This window comes from Pholis gunnellus (genome assembly GCF_910591455.1).
Source record: "Pholis gunnellus genome assembly, chromosome: 3".
In the NCBI taxonomy this organism is placed as follows: domain Eukaryota; kingdom Metazoa; phylum Chordata; class Actinopteri; order Perciformes; family Pholidae; genus Pholis; species Pholis gunnellus.
Genome location: NC_136529.1, coordinates 29001148 through 29021909, shown reverse-complemented (window position 1 = coordinate 29021909; position 20762 = coordinate 29001148). Strand labels below are relative to the sequence as shown.

The window sequence follows — 20762 nt, the reverse complement described above, 5'->3', positions numbered from 1 at the left end:
TCTCTCGGCTCTATGTGTCTCGGCTCTATGTGTCTCAGCTCTATGAGTCTCAGCTCTATGAGTCTCAGCTCATATAGTTAAATATATAGGAGTGTATTAAATAGATGAACAGCTGTTTATCTCCACCAGCAGAGGATGGTGCAACACCTGGAACCTTAAAGTCCAGATGTTCATCTTCTGTAGTCTCTTACCGCTCTGCTTTTATTACCGTCTCACTGTCTGTGGCTGATATTTAACTTTAACTGCTCTTCTGTGAAGTTAAATAAGCCAGTGAGATGTCACTGTTTGACACCTCGAAACATGTATAACGAATAACTTAAATTGAGAGTCCTGTTGTTTAAATCAGAAGATCTGTGAAAAGTCTGTTTTAACCGTTAATTCACATTTTAAATGAGGCAAACCTCTGATAACTTTATAGGTGTTAACGTTAACTTTAACGTGAGCCGAGCCGGTGAACATCCGCTTCTTCTAAAAGATGATTTATGATTTCATACGACTCAGCGTTCATCTCAGCTCCGTGTGAAGCTCTGTGTGCAGAGCGACGAGCAGCAGCACCGATGTTGGAGAAGATGCATCCGGACACATTTTAAACCAAACCTTCGTGGTTTGCTTCGGGCCCCTGATCTCCCATGATGCACCAGGGCACGGCCGTGAATCCTTATTGACCATAAAAGGTGTTGAGATGACTTTACTCTCCTTCTCACTGTTTGTCTATTTATCTCAAGTCTTTTATTTCTTCCTCTCCTCTTTTTCAATCCCTTAATCTTTCTTCTTTTTGTCTTTTCTTCTCAGCCTATAGAGAGGGTTCTCTAGTAGACCTCCCTCAGGTCTCCTCCTCCTCCTCCTCCTCCTCCTCCTCCTCCCTCACTCGTTCCTCCTCCTCTCAGCCGGCTCCAGATAAGAAAAGAGAGCAGAAGAATTTCTCTTCGACCACTTCTGGAGCCGGAGCCACCGGAGGAGGATGTTTTCTCCTTCATCTGTTTCACTCTCTGTCCTCCATCCTTCATCTCTTCCTTCACACCTATTCTCTCCATCCATGCTGTCTTCATCGGACCACGAGGAGGAAATGGACCTCGGGTATCTTCACCACTAGTGAGGAGGACACAGGTGTTTGAGAAGCTGAGCAGAAGCCGCTGCAGACTCAGACCTCATGGAGCATCGCTGCAGACTTCCTGTCCACAGATCAACGTGAACGAGCTTCTCCAGAGACCAAACACGTGAAACATCTGAGGAGAGAGCGTCATGGAAGGTTTGAATCTCAGCGCGGGGATTCTGCTGCTGCTCTGGACTCTGGCGGTCTCCGTTGATGGAGCCGGTGTCGCAGAGCGAGGAGGAGCTGGAAGAAGAAGAGCAGGAGGAGGAGGTGGAGGAGGAGGTGGAGGAGGAGGTGGAGGAGGAGGAGGACGAGGAGGAGGTGGAGAAGCGAAGAGAAGGAAGCTTCATCGCATCCAATACGGCCAGTGCAGCTACACCTTCATCCTGCCGGAGCTGGACGGTTGCCGGGGAGGAGGAGGAGGAGGAGGAGGAGGAGGAGGAGGAGGAGGAGGAGGAGCGTCGTCACAGAGCATCGTGCAGAGAGACTCGCCGCCAACGATGGACGGCGAGCGGTCGGCTCACAAACTGCAGCTCCTGGAGAACACGATGGAGAACAACACACTGTGGTTACAGAAGGTAGGAGAACCACTGTGTGTGTGTGTGTGTGTGTGTGTGTGTGTGTGTGTGTGTGTGTGTGTGTGTGTGTGTGTGTGTGTGTGTGTGTGTGTGTGTGCGTGTGTGTGTGGCTCTGAATGAGTCTCAACTGGTTTAAATCTGTCGTTCCTCAAACTATAATTCATCCGTCTGTGGTTTCATTAGAGCTGTGACCTCGTGACCTCGTGACCTCGTGACCTCACATCGATCCTGCAGAAGTTCTGCAGGACGTTCTTATTCTAGTGAAAGGATGAAGGTCTGAAGCGATAGCGAGTACCACAGACGGTTTGCTGGTTCCTCTGTTCCTCGTTAACCCTTTCAGCTGTGTGACGTGTGTCCTCCCGTGTCAGCGTGGTGTCCTCACAACGTGAGAAGAACACGTTGTGTTCATGTTTTATGAAGAAGGAACCAGAGGAACTCATCTCAGGAACCAAACTAGGAACCTGAAGTCCCTTTTTGAATGTTCTTGTTTGTGTTTCCAGAACATCTGGAGAACCGTGAGGATGAAGAACAACTGGTTCTCTTTTTGAAATGAGTTTTCTACGTTGATAAATATAGAAGGAGCTGGAGCCTCTCCAAGGCGTACCCAGAGTAACCTGAGAGCTGCTCTTCAACCATGTGGACTACATGCATGGTTCTGGTCTCTTTTGAAAGGAAACACTCTGAAGTTTCTTCCCCAACAGTCAGAATCTCTGTAGGTGCTGCTGGCATTGAGTAGTAGAAGTTTGAACACACTGAAGGAGAAGGTTTTTACTTCCTGCAGATGAGTGTAGCTGAGACTCATTAGGCACGAACGCAGCGATCTGAGTGGGTCTTCATCAGAGCTCATAATTACTTTATTATCGATGGTTCTGATGATTATTTTCTCCATTAACTTCACTCTTTTGTGTTTTAAATGTTATAACACTGTGAAAAATCCTGTGGATTAAAGTAGAATCATCAATCAATCAACCAATTAACCGTTTCAGCTCCGCTCCGCTCTGAACCGAGGCTTCTGCACAGTTTTGAAACCACAAAGAGAAGCTCAGCTGTGTGGTGTCTGCAGTGAACCATCTCAGGACTTATTTGTTTCTCATGCGGTCAGATGTTCCTCCTCACAGCTCAGGAAGTCACAAATCACATCGCAGAGCTTCTGTCTCGTGGTTTCTGGGACTGAGAGACGATGTGAAGCTCAATCACAGCTTTTAGCCATGCTAGTTGTTAGCAGGCTAATGTTAATGAGGTTTCCATCGTGATGATGCGTTTGAGTCCTGCTCGGTAAACGCTATCGTGATGTGTTCAAATGTAATCTTGTAAAAGTTTTTGGTGAGAAGCTTGAATGAATCCAGTTGTTTGAAGATGTTTTCTTCATAAATCAGATATTAGACTCTAAGCAGCTCACAAAACTAGAATCAGTAATGCCCCAAAACACGTTTAATCAAAGCAAATAGATATAAACACAACAACTTATTTACTCGTGAAAATTAAAAGAATAGTGAGTCTGGAGCCTTGAAATCCAGAATATGTCACTGAAATGAACTAAATGTAGTTTTGACAGATTTTATTACATTTTTTAAATCGCTACAAAACTATTTTCACGAAGCGAAAGTATTTTTTAATCGATGAAATAATTCGTAGAAAACGCGATTACTAAAATACTTGACAGCTGTGGTCCTAAAGACCAGTAACAACATGCTGATATTAAATTATGGTTACTGCCTTAGCTTAGCATGTTAGCATGCTAACGTTAGCTAACGATCAGTAAACACCAGCTGAGGATGTTTGAACATCATAAACCAAAGTGTTGGACACATTAACATGTTGACCTCATGATGACATGTCAGTCAGGGTTCATCCTCTGGGGATCATGAACATGATGAAACAATAACGTGGTTATTTACATTGTTTCAGGACTTCTGTGACAGGAAGTGTGATCAGTTCTTCATTATCAACATGAACTAAAACACAACCTGTCTGTCGACATCAGTTCAAAGTGAAACGTTTCAGTCGTATTCTGGTTTCCTGTAAACAGCAGCAAGTGAGTGAGTTTAGTTCTTAGTACCAAATTACTGACATCAAATGGACCAGAGAGAGAGAGAGAGAGAGAGAGAGAGAGAGAGAGAGAGAGAGAGAGAGAGAGAGAGAGAGAGAGAGAGAGAGAGAGAGAGAGAGAGGAATCACAGGGGAAGCGTGTGTTTCTGTGTTTCAGAGTGTATACATGATTATATAAATATATACAAATATACACCTTAAGGGGATGCTCGTTACACACCTTAGACACCGTTTCTATCATGTGGGACTAATTATATCGAGTGGATATTATTATTTAAAACAGTTTTGATGAGATAAAGGGTGAGGAGGAGGAGACGGAGAGACAGAGGATAGAGGGAGGATAGACGGAGGATAGAGGGAGGATAGAGGGAGGATAGATGGAGGATAGAGGGAGGATAGACGGAGGATAGAGGGAGGATAGAGGGAGGATAGAGGGAGGATAGATGGAGGATAGAGGGAGGATAGACGGAGGATAGAGGGAGGATAGATGGAGGATAGAGGGAGGATAGACGGAGGATAGAGGGAGGATAGAGGGAGGATAGAGGGATAGAGGGAGGATAGAGGGAGGATAGAGGGATAGAGGGAGGATAGAGGGAGGATAGAGGGATAGAGGGAGGATAGAGGGAGGATAGATGGAGGATAGAGGGATAGAGGGAGGATAGAGGGAGGATAGAGGGATAGAGGGAGGATAGAGGGAGGATAGAGGGATAGAGGGAGGATAGACGGAGGATAGAGGGATAGAGGGAGGATAGAGGGAGGATAGACGGAGGATAGAGGGATAGAGGGAGGATAGAGGGAGGATAGAGGGATAGAGGGAGGATAGACGGAGGATAGAGGGATAGAGGGAGGATAGAGGGAGGATAGACGGAGGATAGAGGGATAGAGGGAGGATAGAGGGAGGATAGAGGGAGGATAGAGGGAGGATAGACGGAGGATAGAGGGAGGATAGATGGAGGATAGAGGGAGGATAGAGGGAGGATAGATGGAGGATAGAGGGAGGATAGAGGGAGGATAGACGGAGGATAGAGGGAGGATAGATGGAGGATAGAGGGAGGATAGAGGGAGGATAGAGGGAGGATAGATGGAGGATAGAGGGAGGATAGAGGGATAGAGGGAGGATAGAGGGAGGATAGAGGGAGGATAGAGGGATAGAGGGAGGATAGAGGGAGGATAGACGGAGGATAGAGGGATAGAGGGAGGATAGAGGGAGGATAGATGGAGGATAGAGGGAGGATAGAGGGAGGATAGACGGAGGATAGAGGGATAGAGGGAGGATAGAGGGAGGATAGATGGCGGATAGAGGGAGGATAGAGGGAGGATAGAGGGAGGATAGAGGGAGGATAGAGGGAGGATAGAGGGAGGATAGACGGAGGATAGAGGGAGGATAGAGGGAGGATAGACGGAGGATAGAGGGAGGATAGAGGGAGGATAGACGGAGGATAGAGGGAGGATATAGAGGGAGGATAGAGGGAGGATATAGAGGGATATATAAAATATGTTTAATGAAGTTTCTTTAAGGTACAAAGTTATGTGTAGTTACCTGTTATGTTTAATTTGTAGATTTCACACAGAAAAACTAACAATATTGCTGTGTGTGTGTGTGTGTGTGTGTGTGTGTGTGTGTGTGTGTGTGTGTGTGTGTGTGTGTGTAGTTGAACACAGTGGGTTCATTTCTCTGCAGCTGTTTTCCATCTCACTGATTTTTCCAAAATCGTTTAGACCTTTTAGAATAACATTTAAGTAAACTCTGATTCTGAGATATGTTACGTAATCACACACACACACACACACACACACACACACACACACTGCTGTACTAATCAGCTGCTGTGTTATTAATGGGACTCCGATCAGCTGATAGTTCATTTATCAGCGTTAGAGAAACGCTGCAGTCAGCATCATCGGTGTGAGCCTCTCCTCTAATCAACGTGCTTCTGATGGTTTAACCCGTTCAGCTCCTTCAGGACCTAAACGAGCTCGTTTGAATCGTTTGAGCTGAACTTTCATTTCTAACTGGAAACAGAATCTCTCTGCTGCCAACGCGGGTTTCCAAGTTAAACAAGTCCGTCAGAGAGTTCATGATCACAAACACACAGTCTGAAGATGGAGGCTGATGTCTCATCAGTGACGTCTGCAGAGTGTTTGTGTTGGTGGAGTAAAACACAACGTAATGAGATGATTCTTCCTCCTGCGGTCCGTCAGCAGAGCGGCGAGTGACGAGCCTCCACCTGAGGGTCACCGGAGGAAGGTAGTACCTCTCAGTACTCTGTGTACTGTAGTACTCCAGAGCCTCGTAGTTATACTGAGGAGGTAGTACCTCTCAGTACTCTGTGTACTGTAGTACTCCAGAGCCTCGTGGTTATACTGAGGAGGTAGTACCTCTCAGTACTCTGTGTACTGTAGTACTCCAGAGCCTCGTGGTTATACTGAGGAGGTAGTACCTCTCAGTACTCTGTGTACTGTAGTACTCCAGAGCCTCGTGGTTATACTGAGGAGGTAGTACCTCTCAGTAATCTGTGTACTGTAGTACTCCAGAGCCTCGTAGTTATACTGAGGAGGTAGTACCTCTCAGTACTCTGTGTACTGTAGTACTCCAGAGCCTCGTGGTTATACTGAGGAGGTAGTACCTCTCAGTACTCTGTGTACTGTAGTACTCCAGAGCCTCGTGTTTGTTGACGTGAGCCTCAGAGGAATCTCGTTCCCTCGGAGCCGGCGGGTCAAACCACTCCAGGCTCAGTTTGGGGGAATCCAGCTCCATCTGAACTGTAAAGAAAACATAAAGTCCACTTCAGGCTCAGTCCCAGTTTTTACGATAACACATAATGAATCGTCTGGAATCTGCTGGCGCAGTCAAGTGTAGCTTTAACCCTTCACCTCCATGTGATTACAAGTTAAGGACAGAGAGTATGAAGTGTGTTGGGGGGGGGGGGGGGGAGTATTGCAGGAGGCTCAGTTGGTTGGTTGGTTGGTCTGTAATGAGGAGCGTTTGGTGACGTCAGTATCAGGTGGATGTTCAGCCTCCCTCACTGTTCTCTGCAGGCTTAAAGGCTCAGTTCACCCAGACTAGAGGACACCTCCCCTCTGACCTCGTGGGGATCTCCGACTGTAAACGGAGGACCGACGGGTCAAACTATGTGCAGCAGCCCAGAAGTCAAAGAGCATCCTCAGTCTCAATGCTCATGTGTTCACACCCAAACACAAAGACAAGTTAATGCGACGACGTACAGAGTCAATGCAAAGCCTGACTCTGAACTAACCGCGTTCAGGTTGGATGTGTTTTAGGAGACACAGAAGAAGAACTGTACTTCTCTGACTAAAGCGTGAGCTGCTCCGTCCACATGCATCTCTAGTCTGAATCAGGGCCTCACTTCAGTGACTCTGGGAGCTGCTTTTGGGGCCTCGAACCAGAGTTTGAGACCCGAGTCATCAGAGGACAAACAGCCGAGAGAGACTGTAAGTGAGATTTATCTTCTGTTCAAACGGCCACCAATCAGTTATCAGAGCAGACAGACTGTTATCAGCTGGTGTGTGTGTGTGTGTGTGTCACACACACACACACACACACACACACACACACACACACACACACACACACACACCCTGGCTCAAACGTTTTCTGTTCTTCGGTCCTAAACGAGTGATTTGTTCCGTCTCGTTCTTCGGCTCTTCTGCGGTCGTCGGCTAGTAAAAGCTGTAATCGGACGTGTGAAAGTCTCCTTCACTCTGTTAAGACCGGGGTGTGACATATGGGGGGTCTCTGGGGGTCTCTGGGGGTCTCTGGGGGTCTCTGACACTTCAGACCCCCTGAAAGACTCGATTGCAAAAGGGTCTCTAAAATTATAAAACAATTATTTGTCTCTTGCAGTCGTCACTAAAATGTCTTTTAAAAGCAGTTTTGATGATTCAAACTGAGACTTTATTCACTCCTGAGAAAAGTGAGCGAGAGATGATTTTCCTCCGTAAATGACAAACAGACAGAAACACAGCAGGTTGAATGGCCTGAAGGGGTTAAATAATTAGCTCTGAAGGATCATAATAATGAATGAACAATGAATCTAAAGTAGTGTGTTGAGCTCTTTTATGTTAAAGTGCTGCTCTATGAACTAAAGGTCAACATTTGGTTTAAACACGTTAAACTCATCAGGTTCTTGTTAACAGCAGGATTCTCTTCACACAGCAGCAGTTATAACACAGTTATAATGATTCTGATCATAGATATTCAGCCGGTGTTCACAACTTTATCTTCATGTGTGTCAGAGATGAATTTAAATATACATCTTGATACGTCATGTTTTAATGTGTGTGGTGTTTGTTATAAATGTACGTTGGTACATAGAGGGTGATAAGAAGCTGTACATGGAGGGACTTAGGACCCAGGGGAATGTAGGGGAAGGAAACAGGAAGAGACGGAAGAAACGCCACAAACAGCTGTTCACTGACTGGTCGGCCGGTTCTTGTGTTAATAATGTCGCTTAATAATTTAAAAAAAACTGCGTTAACGCGCGATAAAATAATTGTCGGCGTTAATGAATGAATGCGTTAACGCGATAATAACACGTTAATTTGCCCAGCACTGGTGCATATATATATATATATATATATATATATATATATATATTTATAAACCTTCAGACTCACGACAGACTTTCATGTTGTTTCAGCTCCTAAACACATATAAATAAACAGATGAGATGCTGATCATCGTTGTGTTTGTTCACCTGTCACAGTGTCTTGCATCATACTTCCTCCTACGCTGCCTCATCAGCTTTAACACGAGTCCTCGGGGGAATATAAGATGACAGCATCATGGTTTCAGTGCTGTCGGGGTCCGCCACCACAGACGCTCACATTCTATTAGAGAGAGACCTTTAAAGAGGAACTTCATGCTGCTGAGTCTGAATCTGAGGCCTCACAGTTTCCTTTAAGGCTTAAAGGAAATCTCACAAAGATATCTCCCAGCATTCATAGAATCAAAGACAGGCAGGTCCCTACCTCTCAGTCTGAACATCCTCCGTACTGACCCACCACACTACTGACAGGTGATCTCTGTTTTTATACATCAGGGCTGATTGTGTCTTTATTTTCTCATGTATTTCATTTTATGTGTGATGATACTTTAGTCATAAAATGACTAAAGTATCATCACACGTGTTACATTTAAACCGGTCCTGAATCGGTTAAACAGCCACTTCCTGTTCTGCAGCACGTAAACAGATCACATCGTTTTATTGTCTTCATTAAAAATGCACATTTAATTCTGTTGGAGCAGAAAGTTCATTTCCAGCTTGTAGAGAGGAGAATGAAACTAGAACCAGATGTGATGTTAACCGTCACTTTCTCTTCTTTCAGTAACTCTTCATGGGAAAGCTTTATTTGTGAAAGAGGTAGGAGTGGGAAAGTGGTGCAGAGGACTCGAGTTAGTCCTGTTATTCTGGATCTGGTTCCCACCGGACGCCTGCATGAGGACTCTGCATCAGACGAGGCCAAACACAAATAAGACTGTTAGGATTGAATCCAGTCTTCTGTGTTACAACATCTTCTCTCCTACAATCTAACTGGCCCATCAGCCAATTATAAAGTACTTAAAGGATCTTTATACCACATTCAGATCATCAATATCTCATCAGACAGTCTCTACCTGAGAAAAACAAGCAGCAGGATGATTAAAGGTGATTTTAAGAAAGAAAAGTTCAAACAAAACTGACATAGGAGACGAGGCCGGTGAGCAAGAAAGCAGACACAAGAACCACAAATGAAACAATGAAACTAAAAGTCCACAAACTACCAAAAAATACATAAAAAATGAAAATCCAAAGTCCAGAAACGAGCAGCAAGACAAATAAAACCGGATCAGGTTCACCGAGATAAACAAAACTAATACAACCAGCAGACAGAAGACAATAAAGACACGAGAGACGAGTCAGACTACAAGACACAGGAGGACGGGGTTAACGCCATCATGGAAACGTAGCACCCCCCCCCCCCCCCCCCGTTCCCTATCAGGTAAACGCTGCTAGCTCTGTTAGCACTGGTAGCTCTGTTAGCACTGGTAGCTGTTGTTAACACTGTTAGCACTGTTAGCTGTTGTTAACACTGAGCTCTGTTAGCACTGGTAGCTGTTGTTAACACTGTTAGCACTGGTAGCTGTTGTTAACACTGTTAGCTCTGTTAGCACTGTTATCATTGTTAGCTCTGTTAGCTGTTGTTAGCACTGTTAGCTGTTAGCTGAGAGCTGCTGGTTCACCGCCACCATGATGAGAGCCAGAGATCATGCGCCTTTAAAATGCTCCTAATGAGTCACAGAATGATTTATGAACACGTGTTCATGGTCTGTGGCTCGTCGTTGAATATTGCAGCGTGGGGGTTTGCTCAGTGAAGACGGTTTGCTTTTGGTCGACATCAGTGTTCTTTGTGTTGTTGTCTTGAAGTAATTGCTTCGCCCCCCCACTCAGTCTTAATCTGAACATAAAACATTCAGCGTATTATTGTTTTTACTCTTTAAGGAAATGAAATGTTTAGACTCCCTTCAGGGATTCCTGTCTGCGTCTCACCTCAGACACACAGACATTGATAACATTGCATTGTGGGTCATGTAGGCAGCAGGTTTGACGAGGTAGAAGAATGTTTGAAGTCAACGGCTAACAGTGCTAACAGTGCTAACAGTGCTAACAGTGCTAACAGTGCTAACAACGTTCCAAGAACATGTTTGTAGTTTAAATGTGTGAATGTAAAGAGGGACAAAGAGTGAAAAGATGGTGAAATGGGTTAAAGAAAGTGAACCTGAATCCTGGTCCTTGTTGGTGTAAACCCACCTGAACACCAGTACTGAACCTTCTTCAGACCCCGACTCACTCAGAGACCGGCGGTGCACTTGTTACCGCTGATCTCTATCGCTGCTACTTGCCCGTGCGTCAGCCTTGTTATCTGGGCTGCATGGTGACCCCCCCCCCCCCCCCGGAGTCACCCAGAGGGCCAGATCACAGCGAAGCCAACATGTGGTTTGAGTTAGCATCTGAGGAACAAGTCCTCCATACGTCGTCCCAGAGCTCAGCGGCCGGCTTGTGGAGTTTGTAATTGTGTGTGTGTGTGTGTGTGTGTGTGTGTGTGTGTGTGTGTGTGTATGAATGTATGCCAGTCTCTGTGTGAGGACGTTTCATAGTGTGTGTGTGTGTGTGTGTGTGTGTGTGTGTGTGTGTGTAACCCTACAGCAGGAAGTGAGGGTCAATTAAAGAGTCAGCACATTGTGTCTCCAGAGACTCCACCAAAAAAAAAGAACCTGCTGAACTGTTCTTGTTGACTTTAGTTATTCTGAATTCTCTCTCACACCGACCACGTGTTTCTGTACATTCAGAGTAATACTGCATGTAATACTGCATGTAATACTGCATGTAATACTGCATGTAATACTGCATGTACTCCTGCAGCTCCTCGGTGCCTCCCAGGTGGACGTCTCGTCCTTCGTCACAGTCTATCAGCTCCTCTGGAGGCACAGACGAAGCAGCTCGTTTCTCCTCGTTTGATTATCTGATGAACTTCCTGCTGCATCTCAACATCTGATGTGGTTTTGCCTCCGTGGTCCAGGCTCCACTTTACTGACTCGCACTTAAAACGTCCACACGGCCGCTTGGATTAGGGACGGCTGCGATAGGAACGGTGGAATCCTTCAGTGAAGCAGACTAAACATTAAAACACTTGAGTGTGATGGAGTTGTGAAAACTTGAGGAATGATGAATATGATAAAGTCGATCAGCATCGATGATAAAACACGCTGGTCAGCACTTCAGCCGTCATAACAAACACATTCAAACTGAAACAGACTTCTTTAAACTCAGGTTTTTATTTCTGAGTCTGTTTGTTTATTTTCACATGAAACGTGTCTGAAAGAAATGTGACTCTTCTTCTCGTGCAGATGATCATTTTATGAACGTTCTGTGATCATAATCAAAGTCTCAGTTAGTGAGCAACAAACGTTTTGAGGAGATTAAAACCTTCTCACGTGATCCTGATCCTGAGTCTGATCCTGATCCTGATCCTGATCCTGAGTCTGATCCTGAGTCTGATCCTGATCCTGATCCTGATCCTGAGTCTGATCAGACTAGGGCTGCAACAACGAATCGATAAAATCGATAAAAATCGATTATTAAAAGAGTTGGCAACGAATTTCATTATCGATTCGTTGTGTCTGTGATTATTACGCCTCTCAATAAGTGGCGGAGATGTTTGAGTGAATAACGGAACAGGACTCCGGTTCTGTAGCTGACGCTGACCGGCGTATAAACGTTGCCATGACCACACCGGAAGTTGATTTACGCGATTTATATTATTTTCGCGTCATTCGCGCCGGTGATCGCGTTTGGTCGCGATCGCCGGGGCCGGTATCTCCGGGGACTATTTGTGTTCATCCGCGTGCATCGCGCTGGACGCGCCGTAGAGGGGGCGTGGCTTATCGGCCTGAAAGCCGTTCACTGATGGATCAGCGCGTGTCTGCCCTTCACTGAGAGGCGTGGGTAAACCCGCTGAACCCCACTCCTGATATTAGTCCACTTATTGTTTTAAATAATGACGTTAACAGCTCAGGGATGTTCAACCTGTTTGTGCACTTTGTGAAGATGTGTTGCTCTGTGAATGTGCACTGAGGCTCTGTTTGTGATTAAAGGGTTGGAAATTAATGCTTTTTTGTTTTTTGTATCCGATTCATCGATTAATCGAACAAATAATCGAAAGATTAATCGATTATTAAAATAATCGTTAATTGCAGCCCTAGATCCAATGCTTATGTTGATTAAATATGTATTTTCCTGGAGGTCCTGGTTCATAAACATTACATTTATTGATGTTTATTCAATTATTGATTTGATATGAATGAGAGAAGAGGTCTCACCATGCCGTCTGTACGAACTGTATCTGTATGAATATCTGCTGTAGTATAACACGTGAGAGAGACTAGTTATGGTGGACGGGTCAAACAAACTGGACTTCAACCAAAATGGGAATATGTCACTCCTCCTCAGTCCAGATACGGTCACTTCCTGTCAAGATGGCGACGACCAAACAGCCGAACTCAAGGCTTCAAAACTCCAAGACACACGAAAAACCTAAAATGCATCATGATGACATGCATGAATGTGGTGCTATTTGAAAGTCTTGCTGTGACCTCATGTTGACAGAAACGCGTTCAGAGTGAAGCGTCTTCTCACATCAAGAGATCTGTCAGCTGATGCGTTCTAACCTGTAGTATTCATTGATCGTCTCCTTCATGGTGCTCCACACTGGGATTCATGTAAAGTGATCCAGACTGAACTCCTCCCGGTGACTCACTGGTGAACTGGCCGTTCCCACTGGGGCCAGTCTGTTTGTTGGTGCGGTGGTATATTTATCAGTGGCCCTGATGCCCTGAAGACGTGGAGTCAGAGGGATGGAAGAGATGGACGGATTATTTATTCAGCCGGGGTCAAAGGTCACAGCGTGGCAGTGCGAGTTGGCATCGCCCGATGTTTCCCAGAGATGGAGAGACCTGCGTCTTTATATCCCAGACCTCTGGACGTGCTTGCTTCGGTGAACTTGATGCTCTGAGTGGGTGGTGTTAGTGCTCACAGTTGAACTCAATGGTGAGCGTCTGAGGACGTCAATGAGACTTCACACACGTCAAAGTCTGATTCACCAACAAAGGGTCAAATCACTGACATCATAACATCTTGTTTTACTTCCTGTTGTATTTGTCTTCGTCAGCTGGAGAACGTCATTCAGAGGAGCGTGAAGCCGAACGTCGCCGACACGCCGCCGCACGCCATCCGCGACCACACGGCGGCCATGCTGGAGATCGGGACCAACCTCCTCACGCACACAGCGGAGCAGACTCGCAAACTCAACGTGGTGGAAGCCAAGGTGAGGAGTCGCCGCTCCGCCGCTCTCGTTGACCTTGGAGAGCGGAGTTTGATGCCGACCGTCTTGTCCCGCCAGGTGCTGAACCACACGTCTCGAATAGAGATCCAGCTTCTGGAGAATTCTCTGTCCACCAACAAGCTGGAGAAGGAGCTGCTGCTGCAGACCTCCGAGATCAGCCGGCTACGAGACAAGAACGGGTAAGGAGGCTCTGAACGAGCTCCGTTCATCTCAGTGAAGTCTGTGAACACTTTTTAAAGGGCGGGTCCATTACTTCATGTTCCTCCATCATTCTGTAGCTTCCCGCTGGTGTTCCTTATTCTAGTTCTGCTCAAAGTTACTTATGTTTTAGCCTCAAAATGCTGTTTTCCAAAGTCTTTTGTGACCAGAAGTAGGTTTCTGATTCTACACACACACACACATACAGTATCAAACACACAGATCGTGAGTTATTGTGGGAAGCGTTGGAGAAGAAGACCCCCCCAAAGTTCAGGTTCAGTCCCACATATCTCTGAATGTGTGCTGCCGCTCCCTCATCACGTTTCATTCATCTGGCTGCTCTCCTGTTGATCTAACTCTATTTCCAGCAGCCGGACTGCTGGTTCAGCTGCAGAGATAACGAGCGCTGCGGTCTGAACGACGGCCGGGTTATTAATCTTCACGTCACCGTTTTACTGCTTGTTTAGCAGCAGGGAGTGACTCGGCAGCTTTAGTCCGTTACACACGAGCTGTTAACCGGCCTGATGTTGATGTGACACGTTCCACGACTCCTCCAGTCCCTCTTCATCTTCTTACTTCCTACATTTCCCAGAATGCCTTTATACAGTAAAGTCTGTTGAAGCTGTATGTTTGCATGTGGGTCAAAGTATCTCTGCCTCTTATATCGTTTTTCATTTCTGCCTGAATGATGGTTGAACATCAGACGTTTCTCTTTTCTTCTGAAGGACTGAAACTAAAATCTGTTTTATTCAGACTTCGTGGTGCATTCAGGTGTACCTCGTACACTGACACACCCAAGCAGCTGTTGTAAAGTTCCCTCCTGTTGGTTGTTTCTGTGTTATCACATTTAAAATATGTTATTTAAATGTGACCATGTAGTGTAGCATCGTGCTTGATAGCATGTAGCTTAGATCATTGACACAGATAAATGTCAGCACATCAAATCAATAATCTGTCGATCTTCAAGACGTTCTAACATCACAGTGACAGAAATGTCAAGCGAAAGTCAAATCAAATCCCCCAGAATGCATTTCCCTCAACAAACATCTGTAAAGCTGATCATTAAATCATTAAAATTAAATCTAGCTTCTTCTTCTTCGCCGTCTTTGTCGGCACATCGCAGAATATCTTTGTGTAATAATTCATATTTCTACTAAACTGTTTACGTGACCCAAAATCTGAATATATTATTGTCATATTCTTAATAATAGTAGAATAATTAATAATATTCCACTGTTCACATTTGCAGCCTGCGTCTTTAATCAGATCTGTTGATGATCCACAGAAACACTCAAACGTTAAACATCAACGCCGTCATGTTGTCGCTGAACGGTCATCAGAGAGTGAACGGCTGCACGTAAACGGGAATATTAGTGGAATATTCATTTCCATTAGCTTTGTAGGAACATTGTCTTCGGAGGAGGAGGAGGAAGCTAACAGGATATTTAGTGGACGTACGTGTAGCTCAGAAGCTTCACAGTGATGTCACGGTGTCCTGGAGTACACCGTGACATCACTGGAGCGATGTTTATTCTCAACATGACCAGTACACCAACACATCTATCAGTTTTATTATGTGACATCAGAAAGGTTGAACTCTAACCTTTGTGTTGCTCTGTTGACGTCTACAGTACATCTAGAACGTGTTGCTGTTATCACATCAAACTCCGCTGCAGCTCGTTAGGAAACGTCTCACCTCGTGTTGTTATCTTCTGTAATACCGAGAACCACAGAGAGACTTTCCTCTCTTCTTCTTCTTCTCTCAGTCGTCTGGAGAGTAAAGTTCAGAGGCTGGAGTCTCAGCAGAAAGGAGAGCAGGAGGACATGAAGGAGGAGAAGGACAGACTGCAGGTACAGTAAAAAGGATTCAGTGTCACCAGCAGGTACTAACTGTGTAATATGTATTTTAAATAGATAGTAAATATGGTAAGGAATACTTCAGCATTTATGAGCCAAAGATTTCAGTGTAGAGATGAAGGTGTCTGACCTCATAGATTTAAATTATAATGATCAAAATGTGCAAAAGATTTATTTTTGTTTCTGCTCATTGAAATGTCTGAAGTCTGCAGAAACATACAAATATCAATCAAACAAGCTGTTGCAGCAGCACAAAGATATAAATAGAGTAAGAGCTCTATAGAGCTAGTATAGGAGTAAAACTACAAGAACGACACAAAAGCAATAAATACAAAGTTACACAGTGAACTGAGTACATTAGAGTTACGTATACATGTAGAGATGTTGAGAAAGAACGCACAAAACATGAAAAGTTCAATCCATAAGAAAGAAATCTAAACAGAAAAGTACATCATGTTTTTAATGTTTTTGTTCCAGTCTGTCGTCAGGACTCAGATGGCAGCGATCGAGTCTTTAGAGAAGCAGCTGAGAGTCGCCAGCAGCAACAACACGGCTCTGCAGAGACAACAAGCTCAGCTCATGGAGTCTGTGCACACACTCATTAGCATGGTGGCTAGTACTACAGGTACACACACACACTCATTAGCATGGTGGCTAGTACTACAGGTACACACACTCATTAGCATGGTGGCTAGTACTACAGGTACACACACACACTCATTAGCATGGTGGCTAGTACTACAGGTACACACACACATTAGCATGGTGGCTAGTACTACAGGTACACACACACATTAGCATGGTGGCTGGTACTACAGGTACACACACTCATTAGCATGGTGGCTAGTACTACAGGTACACACACTCATTAGCATGGTGGCTAGTACTACAGGTACATACACACTCATTAGCATGGTGGCTAGTACGACAGGTACACACACTCATTAGCATGGTGGCTAGTACTACAGGTACATACACACTCATTAGCATGGTGGCTAGTACGACAGGTACACACACTCATTAGCATGGTGGCTAGTACTACAGGTACATACACACTCATTAGCATGGTGGCTAGTACTACAGGTACATACACACTCATTAGCATGGTGGCTAGTACTACAGGTACACACACACTCATTAGCATGGTGGCTAGTACGACAGGTACACACACTCATTAGCATGGTGGCTAGTACTACAGGTACTTAAACACACTCATTAGCATGGTGGCTAGTACTACAGGTACTTAAACACACTCATTAGCATAGTCTGTGTGTGTGTGTGTGTGACTGTGTGTGTGACTGTGTGTGTGTGACTGTGTGACTGTGTGTGTGTGTGTGTGTGTGTGTACAGGGTCTCCTCCCAGGGACCAGATGTGGAGAGACTGTGCAGATGTGTACAAAGCTGGTCACTCAGTCAGCGGTTTGTTTAACATCTACATCGTCAACAACACCGAACCTGTTCAGGTAACACATGATTATTTCACTTTATATCTTTATATTTTTATATTTTTATATTTTTATATCTTTATATTTTTTATATTTTTATATTTTTATATTTTTATATCTTTATATATATCTTCCTCCTGCTCCTCCTCCTGCTCCTCCTCCTCCTCCTGCTCCTCCTGCTCCTCCTGCTCCTCCTGCTCCTCCAGGTGTTCTGTGACATGGAGACGAGTGGTGGAGGCTGGACTGTGATCCAGAGGCGGTTGAACGGCAGCGTAGACTTCCAGAGGAGCTGGAGAGAATACAAGATGGTGAGCTGATCTCAGGATAAAGAATAACAGAAGTGGATGAATCTGTTCATCTCTGACCTCCTGACCTCCTGACCTCCTGACCTCCTGACCTCCTGCAGGGCTTTGGTGATGTGTTTGGTGAACACTGGCTGGGTAACGAGCTGATGCACCGTCTCACCAGTAGAGGGCAGTACTCTCTGAGAGTGGAGCTCCGGGACTGGGAGGGAAACCACGCCCACTCCCAGTACGACCGCTTCACCCTGACCAGTGAGAGGCAGCAGTACAGGTACCAGCCTCTCCTCTCCTCCTCTCCTCTCTCCTCTCTCCTCCTCCCCTCCCCTCTCCTCTCTCCTCCTCTCCTCTCTCCTCCTCCTCTCCTCTCTCCTCCTCCTCTCCTCCTCCCCTCCTCCTCCCCTCCTCCTCTCCTCTCCTCCTCTCCCCTCTCCTCTCCTCTCCTCTCTCCTCTCTCCTCCTCCTCTCCTCTGCCTCCTCTCCTCTCTCCTCTCTCCTCTCTCCTCCTCCTCTCCTCCTCTCCTCCTCTCCTCCTCTCCTCTCTCCTCTCTCCTCCTCTCCTCTCCTCTCCCCTCTCCTCTCTCCTCCTCTCCTCTCTCCTCTCTCCTCCTCTCCTCTCCAGTGTAGTTTTGGTGATTTTTTTAAAGAACACATGGTTTCCCATCCCAGGTGACGTCACCGTGTCTCCTTCCCTCAGGTTGTATCTCAGTGTTTTACCTGCAGGAGGTGACGTCACCTTGTCTCCTTCCCTCAGGTTGTATCTCAGAGGTCACAGTGGAACAGCAGGGAGGCAGAGCAGCCTGTCAACACACGGGGCCGGGTTCAGCACCAGAGACCAAGACAACGACAACTGTGACCACTGCAAGTGCGCTCTGATGCTCACTGGAGGTAACGTGTCTCCTCTCCTCTCCTCTCCTCTCCTCCTCTTCTTCTGTCTCCTCTTCTCTCCTCTGAGGTCTGTGGGTTTCACCCAGGAGACAACCTCCATCACTGAAAGGAGACTCCAAAGCTTCACGTGTTAAAGCTGCATTCTCTCTAGTGTCCACCAGGGGGCGACTCCTCTGGTTGTATAGAAGTCTATGAGAAAATGACTCTACTTCTCTCTTGATTTATTACCTCAGTAAACATTGTAAACATGAGTTTATGGTCTCAATCTCTAGTTTCAAGTCTTCTTCAATACAGCATGATGTTCATTTAGTAACTGATGGTCCATTTAGAGTCACACAGATGCTTTAGGGCGGGGCTACACGGTGATTGACAGGTCTCTGTGGTCGTCTGTAATGAAACGTCTCTCCATCAGGTTGGTGGTTTGACGCCTGTGGTTTCTCCAACCTGAACGGTATTTATTACACCGTCGGCCACAACATCAGGAAGCTCAACGGCATCAAATGGCACCACTTCAGAGGCCCCAGCTACTCCCTACGCTCCACCTCCATGATGGTACGACCCTATGACTTCTAACAACACCCCTCCACCTCCATGATGGTACGACCCTATGCCTTCTAACAACACCCCTCCACCTCCACGATGGTATGACCCTATGACTTCTAACAACACCCCTCCACCTCCACGATGGTACGACCCTATGTCTTCTAACAACACCCCTCCACCTCCATGATGGTACGACCCTATGCCTTCTAACAACACCCCTCCACCTCCACGATGGTACGACCCTATGACTTCTAACAACACCCCTCCACCTCCACGATGGTACGACCCTATGACTTCTAACTACTCCCCTCCACCTCCATGATGGTACGACCCTATGACTTCTAACAACACCCCTCCACCTCCACGATGGTACGACCCTATGTCTTCTAACAACACCCCTCCACCTCCATGATGGTACGACCCTATGTCTTCTAACAACACCCCTCCACCTCCATGATGGTACGACCCTATGACTTCTAACTACTCCCCTCCACCTCCATGATGGTACGACCCTATGACTTCTAACAACACCCCTCCACCTCCACGATGGTACGACCCTATGTCTTCTAACAACACCCCTCCACCTCCATGATGGTACGACCCTATGACTTCTAACAACACCCCTCCACCTCCACGATGGTACGACCCTATGACTTCTAACTACTCCCCTCCACCTCCATGATGGTACGACCCTATGACTTCTAACAACACCCCTCCACCTCCACGATGGTACGACCCTATGTCTTCTAACAACACCCCTCCACCTCCACGATGGTACGACCCTATGTCTTCTAACAACACCCCTCCACCTCCATGATGGTACGACCCTATGACTTCTAACAACACCCCTCCACCTCCACGATGGTACGACCCTATGACTTGTAACTGTATTTTGAACTGAAGCTTTTTAATCAACATCGTTACTCAGTGGAAGGTGAACCTCACTGAGGGTCGATGAGACGTCTTCTTCTGGAGAACAACATGTTTGTTATTTATGGATGTTTGACTCAAACTGCAGCTGCTCTGATGAAACAGATTTGTACGTAATGAAGAGAAAGTGATGAAGGATTGAAGGACGATACGATGAGACTTTGGACATTGTGGCTTTAATTATTGTTCACGAGAAGCAGACTGACTTTGTTTCTGTGGATCAATAATCATATTTGGACACGACAACACTTCAAGAGAAAAGAAACGGTCGGATAGAAAGTCTGAATAATGAGCAAAGAAAGAAAGAATGAATGTTTGTGTGAGAAAAGTTTAAAGTTGAATTATCTTTCTGTTCAGAAAGCTGATGATTGAAGATCGTCTGAACTGTGTTCTTCTGTTCTCCTGTTCTTCTGTTCTTCTGTTCTCCTGTTCTTCTGTTCTTCTGTTCTCCTGTTCTCCTGTTCTCCTGTTCTTCTGTTCTTCTGTTCTTCTGTTCTCCTGTTCTTCTGTTCTTCTGTTCTTCTGTTCTCCTGTTCTCCTGTTCTTCTGTTCTTCTGTTCTTCTGTTCTCCTGTTCTTCTGTTCTTCTGTTCTTCTGTTCTCCTGTTCTCCTGTTCTTCTGTTCTCCTGTTCTCCTGTTCTCCTGTTCTTCTGTTCTTCTGTTCTCCTGTTCTTCTGTTCTTCTGTTCTTCTGTTCTCCTGTTCTCCTGTTCTCCTGTTCTCCTGTTCTCCTGTTCTCCTGTTCTTCTGTTCTCCTGTTCTCCTGTTCTTCTGTTCTCCTGTTCTCCTGTTCTCCTGTTCTTCTGTTCTTCTGTTCTCCTGTTCTCCTGTTCTTCTGTTCTTCTGTTCTCCTGTTCTTCTGTTCTTCTGTTCTTCTGTTCTCCTGTTCTTCTGTTCTTCTGTTCTCCTGTTCTTCTGTTCTTCTGTTCTTCTGTTCTCCTGTTCTTCTGTTCTCCTGTTCTCCTGTTCTCCTGTTCTCC

General features: G+C 45.7%; 1 protein-coding gene across 1 annotated transcript; it reads left to right on the top strand.

Annotated features, from left to right (window-relative positions):
• Window positions 1–1242: 1242 nt before the first annotated feature.
• Window positions 1243–18883, top strand: angpt4 (angiopoietin 4; the record flags this gene model as incomplete). The annotated part of the gene is made up of 10 exons (XM_079156716.1): window positions 1243–1671; window positions 13450–13605; window positions 13681–13802; window positions 15588–15672; window positions 16156–16303; window positions 17029–17141; window positions 17330–17431; window positions 17530–17696; window positions 18177–18310; window positions 18723–18883. The coding sequence occupies 10 exons, from the start codon at window positions 1243–1245 to the stop codon at window positions 18881–18883; spliced, it is 1617 nt and encodes a 538-aa protein (XP_079012842.1).
• Window positions 18884–20762: the final 1879 nt, after the last annotated feature.